Source organism: Budorcas taxicolor, chromosome 8 (assembly GCF_023091745.1).
Source record: "Budorcas taxicolor isolate Tak-1 chromosome 8, Takin1.1, whole genome shotgun sequence".
In the NCBI taxonomy this organism is placed as follows: domain Eukaryota; kingdom Metazoa; phylum Chordata; class Mammalia; order Artiodactyla; family Bovidae; genus Budorcas; species Budorcas taxicolor.
The window spans coordinates 67,643,191-67,666,026 of NC_068917.1; the positions used below are offsets into that span (position 1 = coordinate 67,643,191).

A 22,836-nucleotide genomic window follows, 5' to 3' on the forward strand; every position below is an offset into this window, starting at 1 on the left:
ATAGTAACATCTGAAATATAAGGACCCAGGGAAAAGTAACATTGTAAGGGAAAATAAAATGTTCTTAAGACATTTTACATATTTAGCCTCGACTGACGGTGAGATAGAGTGAGTATCAGATTCCACCCTGCTATGAAAACATCACATTGCTAAATTTTAGGGCTGGTGTTCACCAAAGGTCTTGCAAAATTTATTTTAGGCCTGGCTGTGGCTGAAATCTGACTTGTACATACATGGTATTACCATTTGAAATGTGTCAACTCATTTAGTTTAAATAATATTTGTTGCTTGCAGTTCTAGATTCTCAATCTAAGTCCTTCAGAGAAATCTGCATTAGTCATTAGCTATCAGTAAATGCAATCCTGTGTCTTTGAGTAGTGGTAAAATCTGATTATTGATGGATCAATTATCCATAAAGGCTGGAATACAACATTAGCATAAAGAAGAAGAAAGATTCACTTTTGAGGTCTTTCTCTATTTGGTCTATATCTGATTAGAATGACCAATAAACAAATTATTCCAGATTTTCTTTGGTGAACCCCAAACTGCTTAGCCCAGAGATAGAGTGATATAGGGGAGTACAGAAGCAGAGTTTGGGGTCTGGTTCTTCCAACTCCATGCTCAGCATTTCATGGCAAGGTGTTTATAAACTGCTAGCCCAGACAGAGAGAGACTCTAATATGTTTTGTTCTATGTCTTTAAAACCTTATATTCAATAGAGGGGACAGTTGATTTTATTTTTCACCCCCAGAAGTTGATGCTAACCCTTCAGTCACCTCCTAGTTACTGGTTACTGGTGGCTCAGACTGAATCCAGTTTGGCTCCAGAATTCTGGAATGTGAACCAGAATCACTGCAGGTGAAGCCCAGAGAATCTGGCTGGAGTCTGGCATACAGGTCCTGCTGGCTTTCCTCCTTGCTGGACTCCATCAGAAAAAAACTGCATACACAGGCAGCCACTGCATCTCCCCGTGTTCAGGATGCATGAAATGTGAGCCCAGCAGGGGCAGAGGCCTGCAGAGGACCCTGGGTGAAAGCTAAGTGCTCTGGAGGTTTCTGAGCAAATATTGGAAGCAGGGAGATTATTGAGTTGTGAGCCCTGCTTTCAGGGACAACAGTGCAGGAGGGAGCTGTTAGGTCCCATTCCTTGATGTTCTTTAGTTTTTTTCTCTCCATTTAACACCCTACTTTGAAACAATAAGGCTGAATTAGTATCAAATTCTAGGCAATACCATCATACCTGATGTGATTAGCAACATTCAGAATCACTGAATGCAAGAGCCATCATGTGGAGCATTCACCAGGATAGATGATGGTCTGGGCTGTAAAAGAATTGAAATCATACAGTGTCTACCATCAAACCCACCCTGGAATTAAACTAGAAATCAATGACAGAAAGACAACTGACTACAAGAGCCAAAGGAATCTTGGAGGTTGGCTAGTCTAGTCACTTCCTACTGCAGAGACAGACACAGACCCAGAGAAGCTAAGTGCCTAATCTAGGGCTTCACAGCAAGTCAGTGTCAAAGCCTGGAGGAGGCACCCGAGATTTGCTGTCTGATCCGACATTCTTTCCTCAACTCTCCGTTACCTGAGAGTTTCACATGTAGTACTATCAGTTTTCTAAACATGGTGCTGCCTTGAATTTCATGCTGCCTGTGGGGAACATTTGGAATTGGATTCATGTAAGAAGAGAAACGGAGAAGGCAATGGCACCCCACTCCAGTACTCTTGCCTGGAAAATCCTATGAACGAAGGAGCCTGGTAGGCTGCAGTCCGTGGGGTCGCTAAGAGTCAGATACGACTGAGCAACTTCCCTTTCACTTTTCACTTTCATGCATTGGAGAAGGAAATGGCAACCCACTCCAGTGTTCTTGCCTGGAGAGTCCCAGAGACGGGGGAGCCTGGTGGGCTGCCATTTATGGGGTCGAACAGAGTCGGACACGACTGAAGTGACTTAGCAAGAAGAGAAAGTTTAAAATCTTTTTCTCCCCACTTTCCTCCAGTTAATAGTACATGTGCTAAAAGGAGGTGGTGGGGAGTGTCCGTGTGACACCAGATCATGCTGTCATCCTTAAATATCCAAGGAAAGGAGAGATGACTGCTTCCTTCTACCCTACTTTCCTCCCATTCCAACTCTGAACATCCAGGGCTTCATATTAATAGAATCCTGGCCCTGGGCAGATTATTGGGGATAGAGGAGCCAGGACTTTGGACTGGACCTGATATTATGGGATCCTAGAAAGTCAGGCTGAAAATTAGGAACCTTCCAGTTCAACCTCATCCCTCATCTTATAATATGGGAGCTGAGGAACAGTGATAATTCTAAATATCAAAATCATTATCAGTATCATTACTGTCTTCATGTGTTAAATATGTTCTATGTGCCAGGTTTTCCACATATGTTATCACATTTAATCACTGCAACAAAATGTTGAGGAAAATAGTACCACCATTGTACAGAGGAGAAAACTGAGGCTCAGAAAAGCTAAGTAATTTACCCTAGATAACTATAGTAGCAGAGCTACCTTATTTCACAAATTAGGGGCCAAGAGAAATCTATGATTGAAGTAACTGGGCTCCTTGTCTGATGTTTCTTTTGTTATTTCATGATGCCTTTTGGGAAAACACAGTGGGATGAGGGGAGACCCAATTCAGACAAGGGCCTTATTTCTTCAGACCTATGGAATTCTACAGTGAGCGCCTGTTTGCTCTTTGGCTTTTTGTCCTCCATCCCCTGACTGTTCTTTCACTGAACAATATTCAACAACGGTTTGTTATGGTTATCGTTTAGTCACTGAGAGTCAATTATGTGCCAGTCACGGTGGTGACAAAATATGAGACCAGATGAATATATACATGGAGAGCAAAATATTTTTTTTTTTGAAGTGCCACCTTTACTACAGAGTATATTCTCATATACACATATACTCTAGTCTTCCATTGATCAAAGCAAAATACTTTTAAAAACTATCCTAGGCCACCAGCTAATAATATCAGAACTGTTAATAGCCAGAAGGTGTGGGACTGGAAATGACAGAGGCATGTTTAAGTCTTGGCTGTACCACCGTTGGTTATGTAACTTGGGAAAGTCTGTTCGCCTTTCTGAGCTTCTTTGAGTCTCAGTTTCCTCATCTGTAAAATAAGGATTAAAATCCATGCCCCTGGAAGATCAACTGAGAAAGGAGACACAAAAGCACCATCAGCTGTGTTTCTGTGATGGCAATGATGCACATTTACATGAAGGTTTTTGCATATCTCTTAAGTCTCTATTGTTGGATGTCCCTGGATTATTACCTTGCTGTATCAATCTTTCTGCCGGGAGCAGGAAAGATTTTCCTCCAATGATTGAAGCAAAACGCTGACACCACCAGCATAGCTAAAAGCTGGGTAGAGACTTTAATCCTGCTTGCACCTTCCTTCTCCTGGAGCCCTCTAGGTCAGTGTTGTCCAACAGAACACATTCTATACCACATGGTGGCTATTGAGCACTTGATATATGGCTAGTGTGATAGAGGATTTTCACTCATTTAAGTAGCCACAAGTCCTGAGTCTAATGGCACCCTACTGCCTGGGCCGTGCCAAGGACTCATTCCTCCCCCACTCCCTCCTTTTTTGTTTTATCTCTCAGAAATTCATCAACCGTAAGCACTCATCTTCTCAAACTGGTTAATTCTAAGATTCTCAAACTTCACTGTGCATGAGAATTCACCTGGAGATCTTGATAAAACAGTTTCTTGGGCTACTCCCCACAGAGATTCTGATTCTGTAGGTCTGGGGCAGAGCTGGAGATTTTTGCTTCTAACACATTCCCAGGTGTTGCTGATGCTGCTGGTCCAAGGACCACAGTTTGAGAACCAGGGACTAATTAAACATCTTGTTTGAAGACAGCTATGCCTTAGGGACTCTGTGGATCCTGGAGGCTCACAAAGACAACCCCCTAGGGTAGTGACTCTCAACACTGGCAGCCCTTTGGAATCACCTGGGGAGCTTTTAAAAATTCCCGATGACCAGTCCCCATCCCAGACCAGTTAAATTAGAATCTCTGTGGATATGACCCGACATGAGTGTCTTTTAAAGCTCCCCAGATGATTGCAGTCAGGACTGAAAACCAGTGCACTCATGGGACTTAAGCAAATTTCGTTGCCTATTAAGTGGTAACAGAGTCCAATCTATTTATGTCACAGCGCTATCATGAGAATCTGATGAGACTATGAGTGCAAAAAGGTTTTATAAACTCTAGGACCCAAGAGTAAAGATTTAGGCATTGACAATCTTTTTTTTTTTAGTGCAAATTGTTTTGTTAGAAGGTGCTGGAAATTAGGGGGATGAGGACTAAGAGAAGCAAGCAATGAAATGTGCAGCATCACATAAAACACCGTGTGGGCGGCTGACACTTGGTCCCAAAGGAAGACTCTAGGAGACAGTGTAGAACCTGCATTGAACTGTAGTTACCCCGCCCAAGGGATACACAGCTTGGTTATTTATCCACCAACCCACTGACTGAGGTTCTCCAGGGAGGATGCTAATTTCTAGCACTTTCTGCTGTCAATCACAGTAAGAGTGGGCTCTGGCGGTCAAAGAAAGCCCTCCTGAAAAGAGAAGGCATTGACAATCTTGCAAGAGCCAATTAGCAAATGATGCTGTCAGCCCTATTGGACTGAGATAACGCTGCTCTCTTTCTCTGTTATTTGCATTCTAGTACTGTCCCACTGAGCAGGCTGCTGCGGGCACAGATGCTGAGCATGTACAACAGTTCTACAACCTTCTAACAGCTTCCATTGATGTATCCAGAAGCTGGGCAGAAAAGATTCCCGGATTTACTGATCTTCCCAAAGAAGATCAGACATTACTTATAGAATCAGCCTTTTTGGAGCTGTTTGTTCTCAGACTTTCCATCAGGTAATTACTATTCTTTTATCTTCCTTTCGTCCACTCCTTCCTTTGAAGAAGTTTGAAACCTGCTGGATTTTTAATTAAGTCAGTGGTGAAAAGTTTGCTCAAGAAAGACATATGTAATATGACCAGGCATTAAAAAACTGAGCAGTGGATCGAACACTGGGCTGGTAGCCAGGTCTCCTGGGTTCTAGTCTTAGTTTTAACAGACTTGTTGTAAGACCCTAAGCAGGTCACTTGCTTCACCAGAAATTTAGTTTCCTTCTTCATAAAATGAAAAGGTTGGATTTGGCAATTGATGGGCTTCCCTGGTAGCTCAGCTGTTGAAGAATCCGCCTGCACTGTAGGAGACCTGGGTTTGATCCCTGGGTTAGGAAGGTTTCCTCTAGGAGGGATAGCAACCCACTCCAGTATTCTTGCCTTGAGAATCTCCATGGACAGAAGAGCTTGGCTGGCTCTTGGGGTCACAAAGAGTCGGACACGACGGAGCGACTAAGCACGACACACAGCAAAGCCCCTTGCAGCGCCATCATTCTGTGATTCCAGGAAGAGTCTCATGGTACATAAGGTATTTCCTGGGAGCAAGTGTTTTCAGCATTGCCTTTACCTCCCAGGTTTCTATTTAGTGTTACTTTCTGATACACCAGAGGGGGTGCTAAAGAGTTCCCACAGCTTTGCAGCCTTCATTATTTATTCTAAAAGAGTAGCTTCTGGATCAATAAATTTGGTTCACCTCACCGCACTCAGTGACATCAAAAACAAACAGAAACTGATTTTTCAAAAAGCTAGAACCTGGAATCTAAGCTTCTGCCATAAAGTTCACATGTAGCATTTTAAATTCTATCTTCCTTGCTTCCTTTCATTTATATATTTGTAGGAGACGGTACCAACGTTTTACCAATATTGTAGGAAAAACCATCACTTTTCCCCTCTTTCTCTTCCCTGCTGCCCACTCCCCAGTATTCACATCATGTTACCAAAAACTCTCATTTAAGATGCAAATTCCCATGCCTCATTCCCAGCTGTTTTGGTTTGGATCTACGTTGAAGCAAGTCTAGAAATCAGCATTTTTTTAATGTATTTATTAATTTTTTTAAATGAAAGATGAATATTTTTAATGATGAAATGTACAGTTCACAAAGAAGATAGACATCATAAACCATTAGACACCTAACAACAAAGAAACAAAGATACATAAAGCAAAAATCAGAAGAAATATGGGGGAAAAGAAAAAATATATATAATCATAGTGTGACATATTAACTTAGAAATCTGCATTTTTAAGTCATATTCTAGCAATTCTGACGCCACTGGTCTGAGGTCCAGGTTTTAAACCCTGAGATTGAATCATTCTGTCCTGTGCATGCATGCCTGTGTGGACGGATCTGTGGGAGAGACCAAAGTGGAGTTACAACTAGACTGCCAGTAAGCATAATTATAGCCAATCCTGCATGTGCAGGAGCCAAGCTGAATCAGCAATATGACTATTATCTACCAGGCAGGCAGCAAAGGATTAAGTCAGTAATCAGCTCCATGAGGGCAGACACCATGTAGGCCGTATTCATCAGGTTTTCTCCAGTGTCCAGCTAAGGAATGGCCTTGGTTTTGTGCTCAAGAAATACTTGCTGAGTGAATGAATGAATGAATGAAGTTATTTCTCTAAAAAACACTGTTAAAAAGACATTAACATGTTACTGCAATGGGTCAAGAGAGAGAAATATGTGGCAAGAGATTTGAAAATTAAAGGAGAGTTAAGATTGAGTTAAGGTCCATCTAAAATTCCGAATTAGTTATACCTAACACTGGTTGGGCTCCTCTTGTATTCGGGCACTGTGCATAGACTTTCAGATTCTTTATTTTATTTAATTCCCACAACATTCTTTGGAGGTAGCAATTAGAATTCCTGTTTTATAGATAAGGATAAGGAAATGCAGAAAGATTAAAGGAGTGCCCAAGGCTCCACAGTGAAGTGGTGCTAACTAGAAGTCCCAGGGTTCCGTCCATGAGAAAAGAATGGGATCACTGCGGACATAATATAAACTATCATGATGGATTGAGAAATAGCCCTCTACAGCCCCACTGCTAAAAGCGGAGAATGTAGTAGAAAACAAGGACCCTTTTTACTTTAGACCATTGTTCAGTTTATGATTGATTTCTGGCACTTGAGAGGACTTGGTGTTTTTAGAGTCTGCATGATGGAATTGTAGTGTCTAACCTCGGGCCTTATCAGTTTTCGACATTTAAAAAAATGAAAGAGAAGTCCTGGCGAAGGAGCACTGAAGGGAACAGTCTCGTGTTCAAGGCACAGCGAGACAGGGCACTGGGCTTCACTTCCAGCATCCCCAGGGCAAGCCAGAAACTGCTTCTAACCCTAAGAGAGCAGACGCCCTACTCCGAGCATCTCCAGGTCTGAGGCTTACCAGGGAAGTCAGCAGACCACTAGCAGTGGTTGTTTATCCCAGGGTTGTTCATTGAGGGTGTCTGGGCAGGTTTCACAGCACCATGCTGGGTTTGTGAAGGCTGCCCAAAGCTGTGTGGGTACCAGTGCATTATGACGTTATCCCACTGGACAGATTGAACAGACCTATTTTTGTGTCTCTATCCTCACCCTCCGACGACTTTCTCTCGTAGGTCGAACACTGCTGAAGATAAGTTTGTGTTCTGCAATGGACTTGTCCTGCATCGACTTCAGTGCCTTCGTGGATTTGGGGAGTGGCTCGACTCCATTAAAGACTTTTCCTTAAGTTTGCAGAGCCTGAACCTTGATATCCAAGCCTTAGCATGCCTGTCAGCACTGAGCATGGTCACAGGTAAGCACCACCCTGACATGACATGAAGGGACTGTGTCTCCCCCTCTCTCTTTTCCTGGCTTATGTTTGATTCTGGCTTTGGAAATGATTGGCCCACTTTGCTGAAATCCACTGAGTTTGTTGTTTAGACGCTAAGTCATGTCTGACTCTTTGCAACCCCATGGACTGTAGCCCACCAGGCTCCTCTGTTCATAGGCTTTCCCAGGCTAGAATACTGGAGTGGGTTGCCGTCTCCCTCTCCAGGGCATCTTCCCAACCTAAGGACCGAACCCACGCCTCCTGTATTGGCAGGTGGATTCTTTACCGCTGAACCACCAGGGAAGTCCCCCACTAAGTTTATCATAGTCTAAAACAAGAGACACACAACTGCAACTTATTGTCATGAACTTCCAGGAAGGAGAATTCCCAGTGGGTTTGGTTATTGTCAGGAAACCCAGTAATATGAAAATCTAAATTTCCACAGGGTCACTGTGGACAGTTGGACTCACTGCTTCAGGGTTACTTTTACAGGAGCTTTTGAAGGAAGATTACCTTAACCAGCCTGGTCCTGTGGGGCAGAGGGGTAGGTCTTCGCTTCTCCCCCGTCCTTAGGTAGTAACCCAAAGTAAAACCAAAGAATTACGTGCACATAAAACACACATTTATTTATTTACAGCTTTATTTAGCAACTTTAATTGGCAGAGGACTGAGGAAAATGGGTATTCATATACAGCAAAACTGGTTCAACTCAACTACTTTAAGGGTTTAAACCAGAAGCCTAGAACATATTCAGCTTCTCTACTATGCCTTTCTCCCCTTAGATGTCTCTTCCTGTCTATCTTTTGGGAGATAAATGATTCCAAGGCAGAATGACAAAGAAAAACAAAGGCACAGTGGATAAGAAAGGGAACACCATCTCCCTATAGCTGCCTGAGGCCCCAGCTTCCCTCTCCCTCTTCATACTTTCAGAGTTTCCTGTTCGATCTCATCCTTCTTGTTCAAACTGGGGCCTGGTGAGGTAGTGACAGTAGATGGAGGCTCCAGAAGAGGCTAGCCAGAGTGGGTTTCACCTCCCATCCTTTTCATCAGACTCAAGTACAGGCTAGGTCATTGGACTGAGGATTAAGTTTCAGATTCTTGACACGCTCTTGGCTATGGAAAACATTTTTTTTGGCTGGTGATGCGTTTCATAGGGGACCACATGGGCCCTTTTTTCTGATGCATCAGAAATATGCTTACACACACCTCCTTGGGACATCTCCTGATAGCTACAGTGAGATGTGTCTGAGTACATTAACAGACTAATCTGGTTCATCATCTAATGGTTTACATAAAGGCCAAGAAGAGTAAAGGTGTGTGCAATGGGAGGAACAGGACACCAGTTCCCTCAGGATTCCAAGTGGAAAGTGACTCCTCCTGGTCTTTGGTCCTGAATGAGAAGTCTCCCTGCCAGAGGCTCCCAAGGAAACCATTGACCAAAAAAAAAAAAAAAAAGAAAAACAGTCTCCAAGAGGATGGATTTGATTAAGAGGTCTTTCAAATGGCACACATAAGGGAGCACCTGAAGAAAATAAACACATTGAAGGCACAAACGTTTCACTCCAGCAGGACTGGAATGAACCTGGTTCAAAGGCTAGCTTTCAACTGAAGCTCTCCAGTTCAGTTTTAAAATCATTCAGCTCTTCCTAGGACAGTTAAATCTTCAAAGCTAGAAAGTATGAAATTTAGTTAATTTAGAAAAACAGACACAAAAACCAGAGCCAGCTAACCTTTGCTTTCAGTAAATAAAGCCAACACATTGCACATCTCTATGGAGTGGGTTTTGAGTATAGTTCATCGACAAGTATTCCCTGATCTAGGCACTGTGCTGCAATTCAGTGGGTTTTCAGAGATGGTAACACATATCCCTGGAAGAGATAGAGCACGCAAAAGAATCTATGTGATACGAAGTGCTGAGTGCCAAGGTGGGGACGTGAGAGTGGGTACAAGTGCTGAGAGACCCATGGTGGGAGATGGTCATCTCAAAAGAGGTAGTGTAAAAGAATCTAAAAAAGAGTGAATACATGTATACGTATAACAGAGTCAACTTGCTGTACACTTAAAACTAACACAACATTGTGAATCAACTACACTCCATTAAAAAAAATTTTTTTAAGATGTAAATATACCCAAACCAGAAAAAAAAAAAAAAAGAGGCAGCGTGAGCTGGTCTTTGACAAAAACATAGGATATCTCCAGGCAAAAATGGAAGGAGTGAGAATTCTAGGCATAAATATAAATTTGCTAAAGCCATTGAAAATGTGGCTGTCATACATTTCAGGTCTAAAAACCAGAGTGATGGGAAGTGAGACAGGTGTGATAGGTTAAGGTGAGGCATGGCATGGAGAACCTTTCACACTTGGATGAGAAGGTTGGGGTTTATCTTGAGAGCAGTGGGGATCCACAGAGAGGAGCATCATGGCCAGGCTTGCATTTTAGAAAAGTCTACCCTGACAGCTCCAAAATCACTGCAGATGGTGACTGCAGCCATGAAATTAAAAGACGCTTACTCCTGGGAAGGAAAGTTAGGACCAATCTAGACAGCAAATTCAAAAGCAGAGACATTATTTTGCCAACAAAGGTCCGTCTAGTCAAGGCTATGGTTTTTCCAGTGGTCACATATGGATATGAGAGTTGGGCTGTGAAGAAAGCTGAGCACCAAAGAATTGATGCTTTTGAACTGTGATGGTGGAGAAGACTCTTGAGAGTCCCTTGGCCTGCAAGGAAATCCAGCCAGTCCATTCTAAAGGAGATCAGTTCTGGGTGTTCTTTGGAAGGACTGATGCTAAAGCTGAAAGTCCAATACTTTGGCCACCTCACGTGAAGAGTTGACTCATTGGAAAAGACTCTGGTGCTGGGAGGGGTTGGGGGCAGGAGGAGAAAGGGACGACAGAGGATGAGATGGCTGGATGGCATCACCGACTCGACGGACATGAGTTTGAGTGAACTCTGGGAGTTGGTGATGGACAGGGAGGCCTGGCGTGCTGCGATTCATGGGGTCGCAAAGAGTCGGACACGACTGAGCAACTGAACTGAACTGACCCTGACAGCTGGTTTTGAGCACAGATTTTAGCAGGAAAGAGACTAAGAGGGAAAAAGCCAGTCCAGGTATGAAAGTTTGGTTTAAGAGGCGGTCCTGAGGCTGACATCTTTTTTTGTTTCACCCTTTAAGTAGAAATTAATAGACAACAGTGAGGTCACAGCATGTGGGTGCCAGGCAATCCCAGCCTGGAGAGATTGGCAGTTCAGTGTGGAGAACACAGACTAGGAATTAGGAGAAGGTGGCGCTAGTCCCGTCTCTGCCTGCAGTTTGCTGTGTGTACAGTAGTTACAGATGCTTTGCTGCTGCAGCTATTTAGTCAGTAAGCTGTGTCCAACTCTTTGTGACCCCACGGACTGTAACCCGCCAGGCTTCTCTTTGCATGGGATTTCCCAGGCAAGAATACTGGAGTGGGTTGCAATTTCCTTCTCCAGGGGATCTTCCCAGGGATCAAACTCGCGTCTCTTAGATCCTTTGCCACTGAGCCACCTATAGCTGCTCAGCCTCTGCCCGTTAATGTGGAGACTTGCTCAGGGAGGAAACAGGTTGGCATGGCAGAAATTACAGGGATTTTGGAGACCACCACCCCAGGTTTGAATCCGGGATCACGTATTTAATAAGTGCATGCTACTGAGAAATGCATTTCTCTGAACTCAGTTTCCCCATCTGTAAAATGGAGATAATAATATCTATTCCCTCTGGTGGCAGCAAGGATGACAGATAACTAGGTTTGTGATATAGCCAAACTGGTTTCAGAACAGGTGCTCTCTCCATTTATCTTCCATCCTGGATGGATGGTGACAGGGACTCCCTCAAATCAGGCACATGCCTGCCCTTTCCACAAACCCCAGCAGTCCGAAGTCAAACTGGGCAGCATGAGGAAACAGATGGTACCCTTAGAAGGCAGTGTGTTTGGTGAATATCTCCTAGGATGCTGGAGAGTGGCTTGAAGAAAGACAGTGATATTAAAGAAATTCGGCTGCACTTACCAGGCACTGACAAAGGGCCCAGTCCTTGATGGGGTGCTTCCAGGTCCTGCTGTCAGTCCCACGGCCTGTGCAGAGCTGGTTGTTATAGGTGCTGTAGTTATAATACACAAGAAAAACAAAGCCTTTTCTCTCATTTCTGGATCTCGCAGAACTCTGTGATTTGCTGGTTGGGAGAGGGGTTGAAATGTGTGAAAACTTCAGGAAATGGCAGAAAGGGCAGTGCCTGAGCACCAGCAGTGCACATTGTCATGCATATTAATTTTCATTTGAACGTGGGCTTCCCTGAAATCTTGACCTCTGAGAAAGCTCCATCAATCATAAAAGGTGATTGTGGAATATCAGTTGGGCTATTGGCAGGTGAAAATTTGTCCCCAAATTGTCTGCTCCAAACCACACAGAACTTATCAAAAGGAAGTGGGGTTTTAGACATTTAACCAGTCTTGCTTCCAGGAAACGTTATTAAGAATCTGTACCACATTGGTAGTTTGTACAGACATGACATTTCTTCCTAGTTCTTTTTATTTTTTTTCTCTTCCTCCACTTCTGTCTCTGTGCCCTGATAAAAAAACTAGGTGGCGAGGTGGGGCAGGAAATGGTTTTTTTCAGATCACTCTCCTTTCGCACAGTAAAAGGAAGTTCCCCACAGTTGTGGTTGTCACATGTTTTTACGTCCTCACTTTATCTACCCTAACCACTCCTATATTCCTGACATAGGAGTAATGGAAATACTTTGCTTCTGATAGAATACCAATGGGGTGATAGCTAGTTGCAGTTAATTATGTGTAATAAATAAGAAGCCCCCGCCCAAATAAAAACTTAGTATAGAATTACCATTTTATAAGTATTGTTCACTAAATAAATTTTGAGGCCCTACTATATGTGGGGCATGGTGACAGTCCCTAGGGATGCAAAGATGAGCCATGTGTGAATTCTGCTGTCAGAATTCACAGCAGAAAAGTGTATGGTCTACTAGGAAGTCATATGTGTTGATATAGTGAACTCAGTGTATGTTAATGAGTGCTCAGGTGCTTAAAAGGGATTGATTCAGGGCAGGGGAAGTTCAGATTACTGCTAGCACTTTGAGGGTAAAGGAAAATGGAGGTACTGGTCATGCATGGCTTCCCAAGGAGATGGCATCGAGAAATGAGACCATTTAGAGGAAGGACATTCAGCTGTGCAGTGGAGGAAACTGCATAGCAGGGGCATGGCTATGCACTCTTCACATTTTGGGGAAAAGCAAGGAGCTGGATTTGCATTATGTATTTTTTAATTTTTTTCCTTTTCTTAAAGATTTTATTGGAGCATAGTTGATTTACAGTGTTGTGTTAGTTTCAGATGTACAGCAAAGTGAATCAGCTATACACATACATATATCTACTGTTTTTCAGATTCTGTTCCCATATAGGCCATTATGCTATACAGTAGGTCTTTTAAATCCTATATGTAATCTCAGTAGGAAGAACAGAAAAACTAAAAGAGTACAAGCTACTGCACTTGATGATGCTATATCTTAGAAAGAGCATGAAAAAGAAGACATGAATCCACTGTGGGCCAAGGACTCCCTGCTTCTGATGGTGAGAGCTGAGAGCATGTCCTGTACTCTGGGAAAATTTAAAGAATTTTCAGGGAAAAGTATTGATTCTATGTAATATTTATCTTACGGCTTATGATTATGACCTAACCACAGAATAAAATGCATTTCCCATAGAGTGAAAGGGGCTTCCCTGGTAGCTCAGCTGGTAAAGAATCTACCTGCAATGCAAGATCTGCTAAGTCACTTCAGTCGTGTCCGACTCTGTGTGACCCCAGAGACGGCAGCCCACTAGGCTCCCCCGTCCCTGGGATTCTCCAGGCAAGAACACTGGAGTGGGTTGCCATTTCCTTCTCCAATGCATGAAAGTGAAAAGTTTAAGTGAAGTCGCTCAGTCGTATCCAACTCTTAGCGACCCCATGGACTGCAGCCTACCAGGCTCCTCTGCCCATGGGCTTTTCCAGGCAAGAGGACTGCAGTGGGGTGCCATTGCCTTCTCCGGCAATGCAAGAGACCTGGATTCAATTCCTGGATCAGGAAAATCCCTTGGAGAAGGAATCAGCTACCCACTCCAGGATTTGTGGGCTTCCCTGGTGGCTCAGATGGTAAAGAATCCACCTGCAATGCAAGAGACCTGGGTTCGATCCCTGGGTTGGGAAATCCCTTGGAGGAGGGCATGGCAACCCACTCCAGTATTCTTGCCCGGAGAATCCAATGGACAGAGGAGTCTGGCAGGCTACAGTCCATGGGGTCGCAAAGAGTCGGACACAACTAAATGACTAAGCACAGCACATAGACTGAAAAGGGAAGAAGATTGGAAAGGCAGTTTTAGACCAGATAGTAGAGAGAATCTTGAGTGCCCAAATGCCATTTTGCAAGACACCACATTAAATCAATGTTCCCCATGGCTTTCATTCCCTACTCATGTCTTCCATCAGGTAGGAACTATTCTTTTCTTTCTGTAGTCTTTCTCTTTTGTCTTATGGGAACGTGAACTTGAGATTGAGGAGGGGGCAGAAAGCAGTGAAACAGTGACATGGCAGAACCCAGTAGCACCTGTCTTCTCAGAGCTCCCCTGTTCACTCAAACTGGTTACCTGGTTACTCTGTTTTTCTGTCACATATAGCCATCAGCTACATTGCAAGGAAAACTAAATGTGAAACTTGGCAGGATCATATTTTAAAAAAAAAACAGTAGTGGAAAGAGATGTCATGGGAGTTGGAGATTGGAGGACTGGGTTCAAGTCTTCACCATGCTTACTTCCTAACTGTGCAATTTGGGGCAAGTTCCTTACCCTCTCTGAATCTCAGTTTTCTCCTTTTTCACAGGGATAATGATGTCTACGTGTAGGTTTCTTATAAAGATTCAATGACTTAATGTGTACTTTACAGAAAAAAAAATTTGACAAATCTTTTTTATTATTACCCTAAGTGGCACACGTTTTACTTCCAAGAAGAGGTGGCAGTTCTAAGAATCCATAAGTCACTTTAATCGTGTTTGACTCTTTGTAACGCTGTGGCCTGTAGCCAGCCAGGCTCCTCTGTCTATGGGTTTTTCCAGGCAAGAATACTGGAGCGGGTTACCATTTCCTACTCCAGGGGATCTTCCCGACCCAGGAATCGAACCCACATCTCTCATGTCTCCTGCATTGACAGGTGGATTCTTTACCACTGGCACCACCTTTGAAGCCCCCCAAAATGTTGATGCTTCCCTACAGTTATTTGTGCACATCACATCAAGCAATTTCTTTGTGTCTTTCTTTTCCAGCTAGATTCAGGATTTCTTAAGGGAAGGGAGAGGTTTATTCATCTTTGTAATTACTTTAGCATTGAAAAGTATCTGGCATAAGATAAATATTGCTTGAATGAATGGGTTAAGTGAGAATAGCAGAAAGTGTCCCAAATTAGGAAAATCTGTGTTATTTATTTTTAGTCTACCACTCTGTTATTAGAAGATAGTCAGAATTCCTGAGAACTACCTTATTTTAATTCAGAGTGACTCTATATTTATTGAACATCTGATTTGTGCCAGGCATAAAATCCCTTATTCTTGAAGAGTCTGTGGTCTCACTGGGGAGACAGACACCTGCTCTAATAAATCAAAGACAGCCTGAAATGCACTATTATAGCCTGAGCACAGGGTGCTGACTGACTTGTGGTTTCCTGAGCAGTGTGGGCTCAGCGTCTATGGGACTGCCCGTCAGGAAAGGATGTTCTGACATGAAAAGTAGCAGCGAGATGACTTCCCAGAGAAAGAAGTAGAACTCCGAGCAGGAAGTCTTGTTTGTTAGTGGGTGTCTGAGTTACACACACATCTCTCCCCAGGTGCTCTCTTCTCCTTCCCCTTTGGCTGGGCCTATATTATTGTTGTTACTGAGTTGGCCTGTGCCAAGACCTGCTCAAAGTCAAAAGAAGTTACTTTTCCTTATTGAGGCTACTAATGGTACCATCACTCCTTTCCTTACCCCCTGATCCTTGCCATGAGGAAGAGGATTTGGCATTTCTTGTGTGGGCCTAAGAGGCAGAACTGTAAACTGTAGGAAGGCAAAATTTAGCTCAACTTAAGGAAAGCTTCCTAAAAGACAGAACTATTTGAAATTGGGATAAGCAGCCATGGGGAGTGAGTTCCTTCCTTGAGTAGTGAGATGTACAGAGATTGAATGAACGCTAGTCGTATACTGTATCAAACATCTTATGGGGACTGGGATTGACTGTTAACAACAGCTTCTCCAACTTTCACGTGCATGCAAATTATTGGACCTCTTGTTAAACTGCAAATAATAACCATACAATAGTGAGAAAGTGAGCAGCAGTCCATGGGGTTTACATTTAATGGAAGAAGCAGGCACTGGTCACAAAAAAAATCTGATTTCAACCTGTTATATCCTTCAAAGGGGAAAAAAAAAAAAATAGAGAAAATGCCATAGGAGAACAAGATCTAGATTGGGAGTAAAAAGGGAAGCTTCCTTGAAGAAATGTTTGGGCTGTAATCTACAGGATGAATACATGTTAACCTGGTGAAGAGGGAAGAACAGGAGCACAAAGCTAAATAGCTTCGTTTTTTCAATCAGTCTCTCCCCATCTCTCTCCGTTTCGAAACCTTCTCCTTCCCTCCTTCCCTTCCCTTCTCCCCACTGCCTGCCTTCCTGCCTCCCTGCCTTCCTCTCTCTCCTAGCAGAGATGTCTACTGCATGGCTAGCTAGAATGCATAGGAATCCAGCAGTGTCTAGATACTAACACGAGGCAGGTTAGGAGTGCAATCTGTTGTTGTTCGCTTTGTTCACTGTTCTAACCCCAGTGGCTATAACTTTCTGCTTGGCACAGAAAGTGAAAGTTGCTCAGTGGTGTCCAGCTCTTTATGACCGCATGGACCGTAGCCTGTCAGCCTCCTCTGTCTGTGGGATTCTCCAGGCAAGAATACTGGAGTGGGTTGCCATTCCCTTCTCAAGGGGATTTTCCTGACTCAGGGATCAAACCCAGGTCTGCCGCATTGTAGGCAGATTCTTTACTGTCTGAGCCACCAGGGAAGTTGTTGCTCGGCTTTGTACACTGTTCTAACCCCGGTGGCTATAACACTGCTGGGCACAGAACAGATACTCAAATATTTGTTGAAAGAAGCAATTAGTCAATTAGCTAATTAGATACACAGAAAGTAGGAGGGAGGTACAGGGAGGCTGAGTTCATCTCAGGAAGAGAAGGGACATTCTAACAATGTTCAAGGCAACCAGGTATAATAGAAATATCTCTGAACTTGGCATGAAAAAAATTAGCCACATGTTAACTTTGACTGTGGCAAATCACTTAACTCTCTGTGCCCTAACCTTCTTATTCATTGAATAAAAATTATCTCTGCCCTGCTTAGTTCATAGAGTTATGGTGAGTAAAATAATAAAACAATAAAATAATCTAAGTTTTTAGAATGTAATGTAAAGTACTATTAAATATATTTTTATTATCAGGGTATAAAAGTGAACTCCCAGTGTGGCTGGTGTCAGGCACTCTCTTTGTGGTATCTTGTAGTAGAGACTCTTGTCTTAGAGAGTTTGAACTAAATGACTCAAATGCTTTCCAATTCATATATTCTATGGTTATGACACATAAATCCATATGTGGGGGCATGCATGCTCATTCTGACTCTTTGCAACCCTAAGGACTGGAGCCTGCCAGGCTCCTCTGTCCATGGAATTCTCCAGGCAAGAATACTGGAGTGAGTTGCCATTTCCTCCTCCAGGAGATCTTACCAACCTAGGGATCAAACCCACATCTCTGGCATCTCCTGCTTTGGCAGGCAGAGTCTTTACAGAATCTGTATTTTAAAGTTTTGAATACAGGAAGCTGAGTTGAAATACATATTGGATAAAAATGATGTAGATCAAAATGCAAGAAATACTGAGAAGCTTGCTTTATTTAATGGTGGACAAAGATCTTAAACTGAAATCTGTATATAGGAAGGGGGAAAATCCAAATGTCTAATTTCCCCTACAATTTATGAACTCTCTGTATATAAGCTCTGCAGCCATGTTTACCAAGCTGCAAGAAGAAAGGGAGATTCCCTTAAACTAAAATGTCAGCGATTGGGGTTTTAAGGAATTTCAGATTATTGGGAAGGTCTCAGACACTTAGTGACTCCCTAGTGATTTAAAAATCTTACTGACTGCTGGCAGTAGTTTGCCTGGAGACTGAATTTTATTTCAACCCTTTTGAAAGAGTAAAGAAGCCACAAATCCAGTAGCTGTTCAACACAACAAAGAAGGTGCCTTTGGCTTCTAACAGGAGTGTCTCTGAATTCCTCAAGGAATTCCAGGCCTAGGGTTGATCCAGCTGGCAGGAGGTATCGATCTCCACTTGAATTCACTGAATAAATAATGGTTGCCATAGTTATCGAGCAGTCACAACTGGTTGGAGAGCAGGGAAAACTCTGAGGCACCTACTGTGAGTTTGGCCATGAGAAAGTCTGGTTACAGGGTTCCATAATCAACCCCCTCCTGAAATCCAGCCCACACATTGCTCAGTTTCTTTCTTCCGATAATGAATATAGGATCCTGAATATAGTGCAAGACATGAGGCACGGAAGGGAAGGGAAAGCTTAAATCAATGGATTGGTATTTTATTCTGGGAAAAGCATCTCTCCCTGCATTATGAACCTAATTTGATATATCTCAGGATTTAATAGAATTTGCTATCAGCAGGATGACTGTTTGATCATGTTACAGCAACGAAAAGGTTTCACAAAGGACCAAATCCCAGTTTGTTCTCTTTTAACATTGTTTGTTATACCAATACCATTAACCTGGATATTTTAAAAGAGAAGAGTGATCTGACAGTCTCATGAATATTTTCACTTTTCCGTTTCCACTCACTCTTCTCTGTGTGTGTTCAGTTGCTCAGTTGTGTCTGACTCTTTGCAACCCCATGGACTGTAGCCCACCAGGCTCCTCTGTCCATAGAATTTTCCAGGCAAAAATACTGGAGTGGGTTGCCATTTCCCGCTCCATTTACCCTTCTCTAGATATCAGAATAATTTTTGCATAGATGGTAGCACAAGTTAGATACCATTTTGTATTCCATTCTTCATTTAATGTATATATTTCGCCATGTTGCTTCACAGCCTTCATGTCCTTTTTGATGTCTACAGAATCTTCCATTATGAGGACATACTGTTTTTACTCAACACTTTCCCTATTTTTCTTCACTGTACCCTCTTCTGTTTTTTTTTTTTAATTGCTTTACAGTGTTGTATTAGTTTCTGCCGTACAGTAAAGTGAATCAGGCATTTGTACACATATCCCTTCCCCCTTGGGCCTCCCTTCTTCATCCCCATTCCACCCCTCTAATTTATCACAGAGCACCAAACTGAATTCTCCATGCTATACAGTAGCTTCCCACTAGCTATCCATTTTATATATGGTAATGTATTTATGTCAAACCTAATCTCCGAGCACATCCCACCCTCCCCTTCCCGATCCTCCACATCCACACGCCAGTTCTCTACATCTGCATTTCTACTCCTGCCCTGCAAATAAGTTCATCTATGCAAATCTTCTAGATTCCAGGTGATGCCACCCCAAGTGTCTTCATGCATACAGTCTTACTCTTTTTGTTCAACATTTTCTTCAGACAAGTTCCCAAGAGTGGGATTACTTGGTCAGAGACTATGAACATTTTATAGCTTTTGCAATTTGCAGCCAAGTTTGCAGCCAGATTTTTTGCTCTTGAGGTCGACAATAGGCAGCACTAGTGGTAAAGAATCTGCCTGCAATGCAAGAGACCTGGGTTTGATCCCTGGGTTAGGAAGATTCAGGAAGATCCTCTGGAAAAGGGCATGGCTACCCACTTCAGTATTCTTGCCTGGAGAATTCTATGGACAGAGGGGCCTGGTGGGCTACAGTCCATGGGGTCGCAAAGAGCCAGACACTACTGAATGACTAAGCACAGCACAGCACAGCATACTGGGAGAAAGAGTGCTTCCCAGGTGGCGCTAGTGCTAAAGAACCTGCCTGCCAGTGCAGGAGACATAAGAGACGTGAGTTTGATCCCTGGGTCAGGAAGATCCTCTGGAGTAGGAAATAGCAACCCACTCCAGTATTCTTGCCTGGAGAATTCCATGAACAAAGGAGCCTGGTGAGCTACAGTCCATGGAGTCTCAAAGAGTCAGACATGACGGAGCGACTTAGCATGCACATACTGAGAGATGAAAACTTTGAGATAACAGAGGCCAACGTCTTCTTTCAGGAAAGAGGCTCTGAAATCTACACACTGAGAGAGAGCAAGCTGATTGGCACTGGATGTCAGGCTCCTTTTTGTTCATAGGAGATGCAACATTGCTCTGGAGCCAGAGGACAGAGGCTGCCTCAGAAGACTGGGTTCAAATCCCAGTTCTTAGCAATTGTGTGACTTTGGGAAAACCATTTAACCATCTCTACAAAAAAAGAGATCATACTATTTAACATAGGGATAATTTTATATATTATTTTATAAAATATAAGATCACTGGTGTTCATGTCTTGCCACATTATGAAATACTTGCATCACCTCCTCCGGTCCTCCTCTTCTTCTCTTTGACTTTTCCATCTCCACAGACGAGAAACATGTGCCAGGTATAGGTCAGTAGGAGTATGGGAGTGGGGAGGGAGAGGATAAAGAAAAAATCTAGATTCTTCTCAATGCTGGTTAGCATGAAAACACAAGAATGCACTTTGTATCGGGGCAGCTTTTGCACTTGCAAATGGAAAATTACAGCCCCCACTACCAAGTGAGTCTGTCAGGACGGCAACATTTTTTCATTTACCTGGATGTATGTCTGTGTTACTCTGAAAAAAGTTGCTTCCTCGTGGGGCTTTTGTAAGACCTCAGTCAGATAATGTGTGCAAAATAGTAACCACCCTGTTATTCATTCACTGTGGCTCTGTGCTGGGAACTGTGTGCTTCATCTGTGTTATTCGCCCAAGCTGGTCCTCCTAGAAAGTCTGAATTGGGTATGATTATTATCTTCATTTTGTAAGGAAATCATGGCTTAGAAGTTAAGGGACTCTGGGGGACACTGAGTAAGTGACAGGACTGAGATTCAGTCCCTAGAGCTGTTTGATACTGTGTGCATGCGTGCTAAGTCACTTCAGTGGTATCCGACTCTTTGCAACCCCGTGGGCTATAACCCACCAGGTTCTTCTGTCCATGGGAATTCTCTAGGCAAGAATACTGGAATAGGTTGCCATGCCCTCCTCCAGGGCATCTTCCCAACCCAGGAATCGAACCCGTGTCTTATGTCTCCTGCATTGGCAGGCGGGTCCTCTACCACTTGCACCACCTGGGAAGCTGCATTTGATACTAAAGGCCATGAACTACCTCTAAGAGGGAGGGCACTGTGGCTGTAAAATGCCACCCCAACTGGCAGAACAGGACACAGGCCTCCGTTAGGGGTTCAGGGTTTTTTAAGATATAACTGTCTCCTAAATTTTCCTTTTTCTATCCCTGTACAGAACGACATGGGTTAAAAGAACCAAAGAGAGTGGAGGAGCTATGCAACAAGATCACAAGCAGCTTAAAAGAGCACCAGAGTAAGGGCCAGGCTTTGGAGCCCACTGAGCCCAAGGTCCTGCGTGCCCTGGTAGAACTGCGGAAGATCTGCACCCTGGGCCTCCAGCGCATCTTCTACCTGAAGCTGGAAGACTTGGTGTCCCCACCTTCCATCATCGACAAGCTCTTCCTGGACACCCTGCCTTTCTGAGCAGGAGCAGCCTGAGCAGGGAGCTGCCTCATCTGCTAGCAGCCGCTTGCTAAGTAGCAGAGGGAGGGGGTCTGGACACCTACCACTTTCTGTCCTTCCTTAAGAGAGAAAACAAGCTCCTGTCGAAATGAAAGACTTTTTTTTTTTTTTTTTCTGGCACTTTTCCTTACATCTGAAAGCCAGAAAACTTGCAGAGTATTGTGTTGGGGTTGTGTTTTATATTTAGGTTTTGGGGTTGGGGTGGGAGGTGGGTATAGCTCATGAGGGTTTTCTAAGAAATTGCTAACAAAGCACTTTTGGACAATGCTATCCCAGCAGGAAAAAAAAAGGATAATATAACTGTTTTAAAACTCTTTTTGGGGGATACAATTATAGTTGGTTTGTATTTAAAAACAAGAACAGCCAAGGGTTGTTCGCCAGGGTAGGATGTGTCTTGAGACTGATCCCTTTAGAATACACTTCTTGTATCAAGGGTATGTATGTGGTGCAAACAAAGCAGAAATTTCCTCTTCTTAGTTTCTTTCTTCCTTTATTTTAACAAATGGTGAAAGATGGAGGATTACCTATACATCAGACATAGCAAAATGATAATGGCTGTTCGCTTCCATATACAAGTGCAGTTTTTAAAGTGCTGTCTTACTAAGTCTTGTTCATTAACTCTCCTTTATTTTGTATGGAAATAAAAAGGAGGCAGTCATGTTAGCAAATGACACATGCTAATTTCCCTAGCAGAGGCTCTGTCCACCTGCCCTGTAGAACCCTTCTCAGGTTTGGTCCATCCAAGATTTTAGGCCATTCTTGATGGATCCAGACCCCTGCCCTAACTGTCCAACTGTCCTAAAGAGGGTTCAGATTATAAGACGGATTGCCACACAGCGTCTTTTTTGTCATGTTTTGTAAATCCTGCCAGAGTTCCCTAAACTTGCTTCAATTATAGAAACTGACTGGCATTCATTCAGAAGCCCCAGGAGCATTCAATAAGTTTCAAGTATATTGAACCCTAGATGAGAACATGCAAATAAGTAGGAATGGATCATACAGGGTAAGCACCAGGGATAATAAGGTTTTTTAAAGTATATATAATTTAATTTTTGTTATTGGTTAATGAGACAATTTTGGAGAACAGGCAAGTCTTATTATAAAAAAAATAGTGTGAATGTAAGTACTAGAAAGAATTAGTGGGCTGCGTTTCAACATTCCGTGTTCGTACTCCCTTTTGTATGTTTATACTGTTAATGCCATATTATTATGAGATAATTTGTTGCATAGTGTCCTTATTTGTATAAACATTTGTATGCACGTTATATTGTAATAGCTTTGCCTGTATTTA

General features: G+C 43.0%; 1 protein-coding gene across 3 annotated transcripts in view; it reads left to right on the forward strand.

Annotated features, from left to right (window-relative positions):
- NR4A3 (nuclear receptor subfamily 4 group A member 3) overlaps nucleotides 1-21,703 on the forward strand; it is a 39,535-nt gene extending 17,832 nt beyond the window's left edge. For all 3 annotated transcript variants that reach the window (XM_052644649.1, XM_052644647.1, XM_052644650.1), the window contains 3 exons: nucleotides 4,702-4,901; nucleotides 7,527-7,705; nucleotides 21,259-21,703. In XM_052644649.1, coding sequence (XP_052500609.1) covers nucleotides 4,702-4,901; nucleotides 7,527-7,705; nucleotides 21,259-21,506 — 627 coding nt within the window. In that variant the 3' untranslated portion in view covers nucleotides 21,507-21,703. The remainder of the gene's footprint in view (nucleotides 1-4,701; nucleotides 4,902-7,526; nucleotides 7,706-21,258) is intronic.
- Nucleotides 21,704-22,836: the final 1,133 nt, after the last annotated feature.